This window comes from Numida meleagris, chromosome 3 (genome assembly GCF_002078875.1).
Source record: "Numida meleagris isolate 19003 breed g44 Domestic line chromosome 3, NumMel1.0, whole genome shotgun sequence".
NCBI classification, from domain to species: Eukaryota; Metazoa; Chordata; class Aves; order Galliformes; family Numididae; genus Numida; species Numida meleagris.
Window position 1 is genome coordinate 87,387,433 of NC_034411.1, and position 12,160 is coordinate 87,399,592.

At 38.6% G+C, this 12,160-nt stretch overlaps 1 protein-coding gene across 15 annotated transcripts in view; it reads left to right on the forward strand.

Moving 5' to 3' along the window:
• DST (dystonin) overlaps positions 1 to 12,160 on the forward strand; it is a 299,648-nt gene that overhangs the window by 89,410 nt on the left and 198,078 nt on the right. For all 15 annotated transcript variants that reach the window (XM_021391653.1, XM_021391636.1, XM_021391639.1 and 12 more), the window contains one exon: positions 6,259 to 6,320. In XM_021391653.1, the coding sequence (XP_021247328.1) occupies positions 6,259 to 6,320 (62 nt within the window). The remainder of the gene's footprint in view (positions 1 to 6,258; positions 6,321 to 12,160) is intronic.

A 12,160-nucleotide genomic window follows, 5' to 3' on the forward strand; every position in this document is an offset into this window, starting at 1 on the left:
CTGAAATCAAGGTGAACAAATGCTCTCCCCTCATCTACCCAGCCAGTCATGACATCATAGAAGGCTACGTGATTGGTTGAGCATAATTTCTTGTTGGTGAATCCACACTGAGTACTCCTGATAATCTCATTTTCTTCCACTTGCTTGGAGATGACATCTAGAATAAGCTGTTCCATCACCTTCCTGGGGATGAGGTGAAACTGACTGCCTTGTAGTTTCCTGGCTCCTCCTCCTTGCCCTTTCTGAAGACTGCGGTGACACTGGCTTTCCTCCAGTCCTCAGACATCTCTCCCATTCTCAGTGACCTTTCAAAGATGATAGAGAGCAGTTTGGCAGTCGCTTCTGCCAGCTCCCTCGGTACTTGTGGATGCATCCTATCAGGACCCATGGATTTGTGTTTGTCAAGTTTGCCTAGATGATCTCTGACCAGATCCTCCTTGGCCAGGGGGAAGTCTTCCTTTCCCCAGACTCTCTCTTTAATCTCCAGGGTCTGGGATTCCCAAGGGGCAGTCTTAACAGTAAAGATTGAAGCAAAGAAGGTGTTCAGTAATTCTGCCATCTCAGTGTCCTCCGATACCAGGGCACCCACCTCATTCAGCAGAAACTTGTTAGCAATTTGGTAGGAACTCAATGTAGCTGTCTGTTTATTAGCTATGTGAATGGTAATTTAGCCTTGACATTTTTATAGGAGAAAGGATTTATTTATTTCCTTATTTTTATTATTGGAAGCCATTGCTAAAGCATGTTAGGGTTTTATATGTCGTATCTTGATGAAAATTTGAAGCAGTAACACAGTTCTAGCACAGGTTTGTACTCATACAATTTATTATAAATTAGAGTTCTATTTATTAATTCCAAAGTGTATCTATTTTAGGATACTATACAGAATCAAAGATAATCCTGGTTCTTCCTACCAAGGGTAGGTTTTGCTGAATTGTTATTTCCAATAGTTCAAATTGATATATGAGGCATACAGATAGATGTGCTTTAAAAACTGCTATAATTAAGAATATCCACTAATGGTATGAAAGCTGGTAGATTACGTATTAGTAAGGTTATTCAACACTTCCCTAGAGAGTCCTGTATTTTTACCTTGCCAAGCTAGGCTTTTGCTTGAACTGAGATCTTCCCTTCTGTTTCAGACTGATAGGTTTGCTGGGTGCCCTCTGGTTCTTAATTAATGAGGGAGGATGACTAATTGGTTAGACCTTGGAAGTCATGTGTGAATGTAAGGTTAAGTTTGCAAGAGTAGAGGAGAAGGCCTACTAGGCCTACTGCCATTTCAGCACTTATGTCTTCTGTAGCTGTATGATTCTGGGTCTCATAAACAGGTGATTTCCCAAGAGATGATTAATTAATTATGCTCTATTTTCTGAGTGTGACATTTGAGATAGTAGAGTCTACTTTGTGGAAGTTCTGAGCAACAGAACTTACAAGAACTGACCTGTGAACGCATGACTTCTCTGACTAATTAGATTTTCAGTGCCTCAGTACCAAGTTTTTAATAAGTTTTTGAGTTTTTCCTTTCTCTACAAACTTGAAATAATACCTTTCTCCTTTCCTAGGAATTTTGAACAACTATTCTGTACTATCTGCTCAAACATTACACTTAAGAACACTGGAGGCAACCCTCCAATTAAGTGAATTTTTTTCTTCTGAGCTTGAAGAGTGAACTGTGAATAGGTTCGGTACTCAGAATACAACAGCAACATGAAATACATTATTAAATAACTACTCTGTAAATGAGTAGTATGCCCTAGACAGTAGCCTAGTGGAAGTGGTCGTTTAATTAAATATTATAGCGCATATTCCTAAGAGGGTTTTATTAATGTTTCACAGCCAATCCTAAACCCAATTTTAACTCTACTTTTGAGTGTTTTCTATTTTGCAACCTTAATAATGTTCTTTCAAAATATTTTTTTTGAGTTTAATTATAAGCAAGTATAGTAAATAGAAGAAATATGTGCAGAAGAATCGGTGTGTTAATGCCCAAGTAAAGAATAACTTGTATTAGGGCTTTTGTAAATACCTGGATGAATGTAGAAAAACCTGTTGCTTATCTGGCCACTCATGTAAGCAAACAAAATATCAGCAGAGAAGCAAGCTGAACTTATCAATGCAGTGTGGAAGAATTTATTTTTTTCTAAATCTTGTCACTATAAACTCCCGACTTTGATATTTTCACCATTAGAATGAAGGGAGAAGTACAGAAATTTGCAGTGTGTCTGGAAAACAGGACTTTGAATGATCATTTTGAGTTACCCTTAGAGGAATGTTTGGCTACTTCTCTCCAGGAAGGCATTGCAGTAGGCATCAATTGCAAGTGTTGACTTTGGTGTAATTCTGGTGGAAAAAAAACTGCCTGCCATGCAATCAAGGAGGATTTGTGGAAGGAGATATCAGCGTTGGAAGCATCTGGCCCCTAAATTTACCATTTAGATTGATCATAGTTGTAGAATATCCTGACTTGAAAGGGACCTATGAGGATCATCTTCTTGCTCCGCAGATGGCAACCTAAAAGTTAACCTGTTATTTCCAAGGGTGTTGTCCAAGAACACGCAATGAGATACCGTAGTTGTTGCACCCACCTTTTACCTACAAATGTTCTAATCTGGCACTGTGTTGTAGTGTAGATTCATAAAGTAGGCATCAGTCTATTAAGACTTCAGGTATTTTATTGGGATACTTTCTAAGGCGTGTAAAGCAAGAGCCTTTTAGTTTGTATGGCTGATATTTATTGTGTACAGTATTCTGACACATCTGCAATAAGACATAAAGCAGAGACACGCAAGTTGATTACTTAGCTACTGAGGACTCAGAATTATTGTCTATGGATCAGGTGATGTAAGATGTCCTTTCTTTCTACAGCCACCTCACCTGCATTCAGCTTTGGCTGAGGCAGCACTTCCACTGCATGCTTCAAGATGACGTCTTTACCCTGCCACTTAGTTGACACAGGCAAGAAAACAGACTTCCTGGTTTGAAAAACTCATCATTTGTACTCAGATATGCATTAAAACATTTAAAGCTCAAAGCAAACAAACATACGTGCTGAATTTAGTGCTTACAGCAAGTTAAATCCATAGCGTTCACAGCTTTTCCTTGCTGTAACAGCAGATGGGTTGTTTGCTTGTAGTTTTTTTTTTTTTTTTTAAAGGGGAGTTACTGCTTTCTGTCAGCTAGAAACCTGAGTCGTTGCTCGGCTTACCTCTCTGAAAGGGAACTCTGAAGTTTTGAAGTGAAGAATGCGATCGTTCACTAAGGACAAAAAGCGATGGAGTGGGGAGCTGGTGGAGCTGATGTGCTGCATGGGTCAGTAGTGAGCTTTGCAGTAAACTTTGTAGCTTCCAGCAGCAGGTTTGCTTTGTAATGGAGGGGCGTTAGAGCTCTCTGGGGGAAAACTTTTCACCAGAGCCTTTGAAGGGGTTTCGTTTCTTAGTTTTGAATTACTTTGGCAGTAGGCTACCTATCTGCTAGTTACTTCATTTGGTGTTTTGGCTTCAGTGCTCTCTGCTCAGAGTTCAAGTGCTTGAAATACTGTTATACCGCACTTTCATCCTAATCTGCATTTTCTTTTCTGAAAGAGTTTATTTTTTGATCAAAAATCACAAGTGTTTTTTTCAACATGACACTTTTATTTTTCTTCCTTTTTACACATTGTGTTAGAGCTGTACAGTTTTTTCTACGTGTGTAGAAAAGTGTAATGTATGCATATATAAGGAATATGGGGAATAAGCATCATTTTTAACTTACTTTTAATTAAAAGTGTGGTTGAAATTAATTGTCACTACATGTTCTAAGAAGCTACATGGAAAGGGATTTTTTTTCCCCACTGTTGTCCCAGTAACAAAATGTAAACTTTGGTAGTAGTTAGGCAAAACTAGCTGAGGTTACCTTAGCAAAGATGACACATTGTACACTTGTGGGCCAGCATGTTAAATTCTGCGATTTGGAAAGCCTGTGTTCTTTTTTAAATAGCTACCCACAGTGGAACAGTTGTAAGTAAAGTTATTCTTGTTTCTTTTAATTTCTGAGATTTTTCTGTTCTCTGCATTAACCAAGCCAGGGCTTCTGCCTTACTTGGACAATTTACTCATGCTGGAAATGCTGCCTTGCTGGATGAAGGCTATAGAAAAATGTATAGATAGAATGGCTTAGGTGGAAAGGAAACTTAAGGACCATTTTGTTCTAACTGCTGGCTGTAGGTGGGGTTGCCACCCACCAGATCAGACTGCCCAGGGCCCATCCAACCTGGCCTTGAATGCCTCCGGGAATGGGGCATTCGCAGTTTCTCTGGGCAACCAACCTGTGCCAGCGCTTCACCACCCTCTGAGTAAAGAATTTCCTTCTAATATCTAACCTAAATTTCCCCTGTTTTACTTTAAAGCCATTCCCCCTTGTTCTATCACTGCCCACTCGCATAAAAAGTCAGCCCCCCTCCTACTTATATCCTATCTTTAAGTACTGGAAGGCCACAATGTGATTTCCCTGGAGTGTTCTCTTCTCCCAACTAAAAAAGCACAGCTTCCTCAACCTTTCTTCCTAAGAGCACAAAAAGCAGAAAGGTTTTTTTTAATGTATCAGATTTTTCTCTCGAAGACTGCTTGCTTTGCTTGAAAGTTAGTTTCCTAATTGTCTTTTTTGGGTCTTCAACTAGAATTAAGTGTGGAGCTCTGTAGAGGGAAAAGAATATGTCAGAAACTTACAGATCTGGAGTGACACGGAAAAGGTGTTCTGGGAGCTGTCCCAGTTCTGTGCGAAGGTGCTGTATACTACATGTATTAACTGCAGAAGTCATTGCCACAGTGAACACAAAAAAGTATAGATGTTTTAAAATGATCAACCCCTTCCTTCTCCCTCCCTCCCCCGCAAATAATTTGTAATTCTCATGTGGAAAAATTTGTGTAAGCATATAGAAAGTCTGTGAGTCACATACTGGAGAAGTACACAAAGCCTTTGCAAGCTTTTGCTTGTCTTGTTTTTACTTTTGTTCTTGAATACTCATTTCTCAATAGTGTGAGGAAAGGTATACAGGTCTCCATGCAGCCCAGGGTGCGATCTTGTGTGATTTCGGGCCATTTTGAAACACCTCAGAGTCACACTGTGACTCAAATGTCCATGGGTGTGGACCTCCCATAAGGTTTTTTTCATTTATTTTACTTCTGTTACCTTTGACCAATCTGCCAGCAGTGTTTTTACTGTAAAATGCAGGATCTGACTCAATGCTCTAGTGATTGCAGTTGCTGAAGAAAGGGTCTTGTTTTGCTACCTTAGTTCCTTCTCAGCCATGCTACAAATAGCACAAGTCAATGAAGCAGCTGCACTTCTGTTGTACAAGGTCTTAAGGGATCTGTCTATTATAGGCTTATGCAGATGGTCTGGGTCCTAACACCCTCCAGCGCCGGGGGGTTGTGGGATGCTTGTACCGCCCAGTGACTGTGCATAGCCCTGTGGACATAGAACTGGATGCTTCAGCTGAGGTGGCATTGCTGTTTCTTTAGCATGGCTCTGTAGAATATGTGTACGTACATCCTATCCATAACAGGATGCTTCCTTACCCTATTGCTTTTGATATTTCTTCTCAGTGTGTAGCAGGCAGCTGTTGATGCTAACTGCCTCATCAAGGAGCAGTAGCTGTGATACTATTAGCAGTTAGTATAGCAGTACCTGGGACTCATGGATGGGTAACATGATGGGGTAACATGGATGGGTAACTTACAGGGTAGCACCCCTGTATATACTACAGAGGTTGAAAAGAAAGAGAATGCTTTCTATGACTGAAGTGTATTGGAAGAAGTGTGATATTCTAGTCAAAAAACACAGTTACTAAAAAGCTAGCTTTCATAATGTAAGGGATTTCCTATTAAGTAAATAATAATTTATCAAATTTCAGAGGGTAGCAGTAGTATTTATACTTCTTAAAAGTTTGCTATGATCTTTTAATTCATTTCTTGCATGGTCAACTTCTCCTAGGAAGTTGCATTTCCATTAGCAGTGCTCCTGTTTTAACAGTGGTGCTGTAGCCTTGGAAGAGCTCACTTAAAACTTCTGCTAAAGAAACCTCTGCGTGACATACTGCAATGTACTGCAAAAAGATTTCTGTGGTATTATTTTAATTAGATATTTCAGAGCTTCTACAGGCTATTCTGTTTTAAAATGTTTTTAAAATGTTTATTTCTTAAAGCTGTCCTTAAAAAAGTCTTCTGTATAATTTGTAGAGCTGTTTAAAACCTTTTTCTTTTTCCTTTTTACCTCCAGATGAACGGGATAAAGTACAAAAGAAGACCTTCACAAAATGGATAAATCAACATCTCATGAAGGTCAGTTGATATTTCTGTGATGTCTTGATAAGTGAATGTTATAGCAGTGATGGTGCATTTTACTAAATGTTTGATTTCAGAATGCAGTTACATTGTATTGTAGTAAGGTAGTCCAGCTAAGATCTTAAATCACAAGGTTTATGGATGTAGTTTGTCTTTGAGGAGTCACGAAGGTGCTAAAGTACTGCGTCTTATAATCTAGGGTGTTTGAGTATTCGCACTTGAAATTAAAATAAACCAAAGTTTAAGGGTTACCATTTTTTTCTGCAAAGCTTGACTTTTTTTCTAGCATTAGACAGCCATGTCTGTAGTGGCACAGATAAGGCAAATTAAAAAAAATATATTTTTTCTTAAATACCATGTTGAGGACAGGGAAGTGGCCTTGCAAGGGATAACTGTGTCATCCAGTGACATCAGCATGCATTAGAAACAGAGGCTTTCTAGGGATGAAAGTCACTTTTCTTTTAAATAGTGGTGAACTTGGCCTCAGGGACAGAGCACATCATTTAAACAATATGTACAGATCATAGTCAACAGAGAACCAAAGCCTGTGAGTTCACCTTCGCTGCACAGCCCTTCAGTTCTAAATTTAATCTGCTGTTTCAGCGCCAACTGTCTAGCCCAGACATTTCTCTGGAGAAACAGATTGTACAATTACTGAACATAACCGACTTTGATTTCTTTTCAGAGATTGAATTCATGTAGAAGTCACATTAAATAAAAACGTATCTGTAAGCTGTCAGAGTTGAGATTTAATTAATGCATATAATGTTCAGATACTGTTGAAAGAATTTGCTTGTGTTCACATTAGAGAAAAATACCATGTTTTAGGGAGTGACTTAATTATTTCTTCCTGTAGCCGTGCTGTAGGTATTTGAGAAATATAGGATGCTGAAGCATAACAGAATTTATTCAGAGATATTTAAAATAAACTTCCTTCTAATCTCCTTGGATCTTTTGAGGATGCAGAATTCTAGTTTTACATCTTTTAAACATTTGAAACCAGGGTACTTCTTGGAAATAGCATGACTTGTGAAGCTAGCAAGGCCCAGATGTGAGATTGATCACCATTTTTCTTATCAAGAGACCTGTCTTCTGGAGTGCTCTTTCAGTCCTCCCCACCATGACTGAGCCATCAGGAGCAGTCCTGACATTAGCAGCTCTGAGCAGCCTTTCTGAGAGCTGGGTGTCTGTAGCTACAGAATAGTGCTCACAACAGTATGTTTCCCTTTATGAGTTTCCTAGACCCAAAGGAATCATGCTGTGTAGAAACAGCAGCTCCCACTACCCTATCTATTTTAGACATCTCACCCTGGTCCTGGTACACCCAAGTGTTTGTGTGTTCTTGCAGCAGTCTTCTGCTTGCTAATGAAAAAGAAAAGGGGGCTGCGGGCTTGCTCTGCTCCCTTCTGAGAGCACTCTGGATTTTACTTCGGATTTACAATGCAAGAAATCTATCCATTGTCCAGTACTTCAGGAAGATTAGATTTAAAGAAAAAAAAAATCACACAGGAAGTTTGCCGGTGCTCTGGCAGCAAAATACCATCTCCAAATTAACCATCATGCATTTCTCTTTATAACTGAAGATAGTTGTGACTGTGTTTCTAGGGGCTACTGATCTTCTATATTAAAGACACATTTTAAAGATGCAGGTTTAATTTTCTGCAAAATGTGGAAAACTGTGAGACTTTTAGAACAGTCCTTCAATACAAGTTTAAAACAATGCCTGTTTCTGCGGAAGAGCAGCATACTGAAAAAATTATACATCATTATTTTACACAGTTTTAAAATGTGCGGAGTCATCGCTGCCATACATTCAACATCTTGGGAGTAGCTTAGAAAGGATTTAGTAAAACCTGTAAGGAAATCACAGTGAAGAGTTCATACTAAATCCTTGTGACTTGCATGCCAAGGTCAGTGGCTTTAGGCCTTCATTGTCACATAGCTCTTGGTGTGAATGGTTGTAGAGATAAACATCTGTTAATGGCCTTCATTTTCATCCTGTATTACTCACTAAACAATTCTTCAGTTGAATTCTAAACTTACATAAATACAATTTGTACCAACTCAACTTTATCTTTTGGAGATACTCAGTTTGAAAGCAGTTGGTTATACAGTTGTCAATTTTTTGTTCTTACAGCATTATTTGTAGAACTGTGACTTCCGTGGAAGTTAAATTAATCCTTCAGATGCTTTCCGTTAAGACACAAGGGCTTATTCATAAAATTCCACATTATGGTAATGCAGCAAAAGTAGTGCCATAAAAGAGCGTATTTCTAACAGAGTCATTAAAGCTGTCTTGTTCTATGCATTAAATTGAATTTGAGTCATAGTTTTCACTTTGTTACCTTGGATTTAATACAAAATACATGCAACTCATACATGCTCAATGATTGCCAGTAGCTTGTTGCAGAGGAAAAAAATGAAAAGGTGAGAATCAGCTTATTTTGGGCATCTCACTAGATTTATACAAGCTAGATGTCTAGAATTTTTTTTTATAGGTAGCAGAGAGGACAGATCCTTCTAGATGCCTTAGATACCGGCCTTAGAGGAAGATAAGTTGTGTTCTGGAAGTGCTTCCCATCCACAGGCTGAAAAAGGATGTAAACTGTGCTTTATCTGTCACTGCACTATGGTTCAGCAAAAAGTGAATGCTGAAATTATGACAGGCTGTGGAGCACCAGAATGTGCATGTGTACAGAACCACTCTTACTGGCATGGACAGAGATTACACATTTCTTTTAATATTTTTCCTTCTTGTATATGTTCTTTCCTTTCTCTCTCCCCACTTCTTTTTCTCTCCCATTTCTTTTTTTTTTTTCCATTTTTCTTTCCTTCTTTTGCCTCTTTTTGCTTTTTTCCATGCTTGTTAAGCTCTTTTTTTGCCTGTTTTAATTCATCTCCTGTTCTCTTGCAACCTAATGTCCTTGGGAAAGTGCTGGACTTTTATTCCTTTATGGTAGTATATTCAAAAGAGAATTTTCTAGGTCAACATCATGACGCTTTTATGGGTTACCGTCATTTGTTAGGGGGTAGCGTGGAAGCTTACTGTCATTCTTCTAATTCTGTATTTAAGGGACTTGCTGAGTAACCACAAACAACATGGCTGAGAAACATTTACCCTCCTGCCCTCTGCTGCCCATCTTGAGTTGTTTTCAAAGCACACAAGAGCATACTAAACTTCAGTGAATGAGATTAATCCCTTGTCAGTTCATCTGACTAGTTAAGCATGTGTTTGTGTACTTTGCTAAACTGGAACCATAGTCATTGCAGAAATATTTCCTGTAAGCAGTCTTGAGATACATGGTTTTACAGACAGGTACGTAATGCGTTATTTACGAAATTCAACTGTTTTTTGTATTCTGCAGTTCAAGATCAAATGGATTGGAAATGCAGCTATTTTAATGCTGATCTTTTTCTTTAGAATTCATAATACTTTTCCTAGGGATGGTAAGAGTATTGCACTCATTTAGGCTACTGTTTAATGTCTGATGGTTGGGCTCTGGTTTTTATGCTGTCTTTTACTTCTTGTTGACATACAGACTGGAGAGGTGAGATATCAGACTTGCCTGCTGTGTGGTATGAGCTTCCAGAACGAAATTCACATTCCAGGATAGGATGGTAGTGGGGTGGAGATCTTAAGACTTTCTGTAGCAGTAAGTAATGCCTGATGTAACAAACCTAGCTTTCCTTTGGGAAAGGAAAAGTTTCATTCTGGTGTAACATTGTTAAAGAGCCTGAAGTGAACTGCAATTTCCGCTAAAGCCTGAGAATTCTTCCTTAAATTCCTTAGAATCCCAAACCCTGAAACATAAAAATGTAAAAGCAGACAAATCTATCTTTCTCATTCAGTCCCTTTTTCAAACCAGCTACTGCTGGTACTACAGCTTAGTCTGGACAGATTAAACGTGATATTTTGAAGTATTTGAAATTTCTTTATCAAAAATTATTGCTCGCAGAAAATACGATTTAAGGGAAGGTAACCAGAGACTTGCTAGATCAAGGCTCTAATGGGTAACAGAAATACATAATATATGCCTAGATATTTTTCCCCTACGGATTTCTTCCTTCAGATGGAAGAGGTTGTAGAGAACCTTATACTTGACCTTTCAGCAGCGGTGTGGGCCCTGAGGTCATTGGGCAGCCGCACCGCGAGGGATGCTGTCCTTCCATCTTGGGTCTTCAGCTTGTGGGGCCTTGAAGGGAGTGTGCTGGTGGTGGGAGCAATGGGCAGCATGGGGATTGGTTGGTCCAAAATCTCCTCTAAAGGTCTTATGGACAAGAAGGCTTTTAAAACTAGCTGGACAAAATGCTTTTAAAACTACCGTTTTCAAGTTCCATGTTCAGAATTTTGTACTGCATTGCTGTGGTACATTGATAGTGCGTTATAGAAATAAGTGTTTTTCAAAGTGCAAAGACTAAATTAATAATTTAGAATAGAAACTCGGTGTTATTGATTCCTGTGAGTCCTTCAGACAACCTGTGGTTTGCAAATGGCATCTTGCATCAATAGCTTCATGAAGCATCCAGGTATGCGTTTAATGGCAGAAGAGCTGTTCTGATGTAGTGCAGTCATTCCCTTGCTGACAGCTGGCACTTCACTGACACTAGTGGTTATCGCTACGGATAGCACTACTCTACAATATCTTCATTTTAGCCATGCAGTTGATCAGTTATTTAACATTCCCTACCTCCTGTTGTAGAAAAGAAGACATTTTAGCTCTACATTTCTATTTATTTTTAGGGATGAAACGCCTGGTGTTAGTCTAACCAGGGTAACATAGGTAAAAGAAAGCCTCCTCAGCACCTTTCAGTTTTGAAATGTACTTTGGAAAAGCAAGCATGTCATTTTCTTTTTCTGTGTTAATAAAAATAGTAAGCAGATTGCTTGCTGTGCAAGTAAATGAATCTTCTGTATGTTCCTCCCAGTTAATTCTGACAGCTATAAACGGTGCTAGAAAAAACCCTGGAGAACCTAACTCCAAGCACAGTGTGTGTCTTGCTGCACTCACTGCTTTAGTCATTGGGTATGGCTGTGTTTCGTCCTCTGTTTCATTTTTAACTGTTCAGCAGAACCTGTTGGCACCTGGGTAGGCAGAAGTATATTTCAATTTTGGTCCCGAAAATTATGGCTGTTACATGCTCAGGACATGTAAAAACCTTGCCTAAGTAAGAAGTATTTTTTCTTTGCAATTCATTCCTTCACAAAAATATAAAAATTTTTCTTTTGGGAAAAAAAGAAAAGCAGTTGATGTTGTAAAAAAGTATTGGATTTCATTATTAGCCCTGGAAAATACGTACAATCGTAATTACTCATACCACATTTTGTATGCCAATTTTTCTGGAATCTTCCACTCAGAAGTAAATGACACAGCATCTCTGATCTGCTTCGTATGTAAAAGCAGTTTGCGAAGTAGATCACCAAGCAACTTCAGAGCTTTTGTGGTGTTTATTAGAAGTTTAGACGAGGGAGGAAGGTAACCAGGAGACAGCGAGGAAAAGTAGTGACAGAATGCCGGAAGGGAAAGCTGATTAAGAGGAGAAAATTAAACAAAGTTTCAGAGGCTAATGGTAAACCACAGCACAAAATCTATCTGTGTGTAAATAAATAAATAAATCCAAGTCAATAAAAACTGTGCCACAGACTTCAAGTTTATTTGATCCTCTTTAATGCAGGCAGACTTCATGCCTAATTGGGAGCAGGAAAGAGAATAATTGAAAACAGTACATTAAATATACATGAAATATAGCTTAAGTGCACTGATATTTTTATGGCATGCAGAACTTTTGAACCAATTGAGTATATGTTTTCATAATCTTTCCTTTTTTTTTAAATGTAG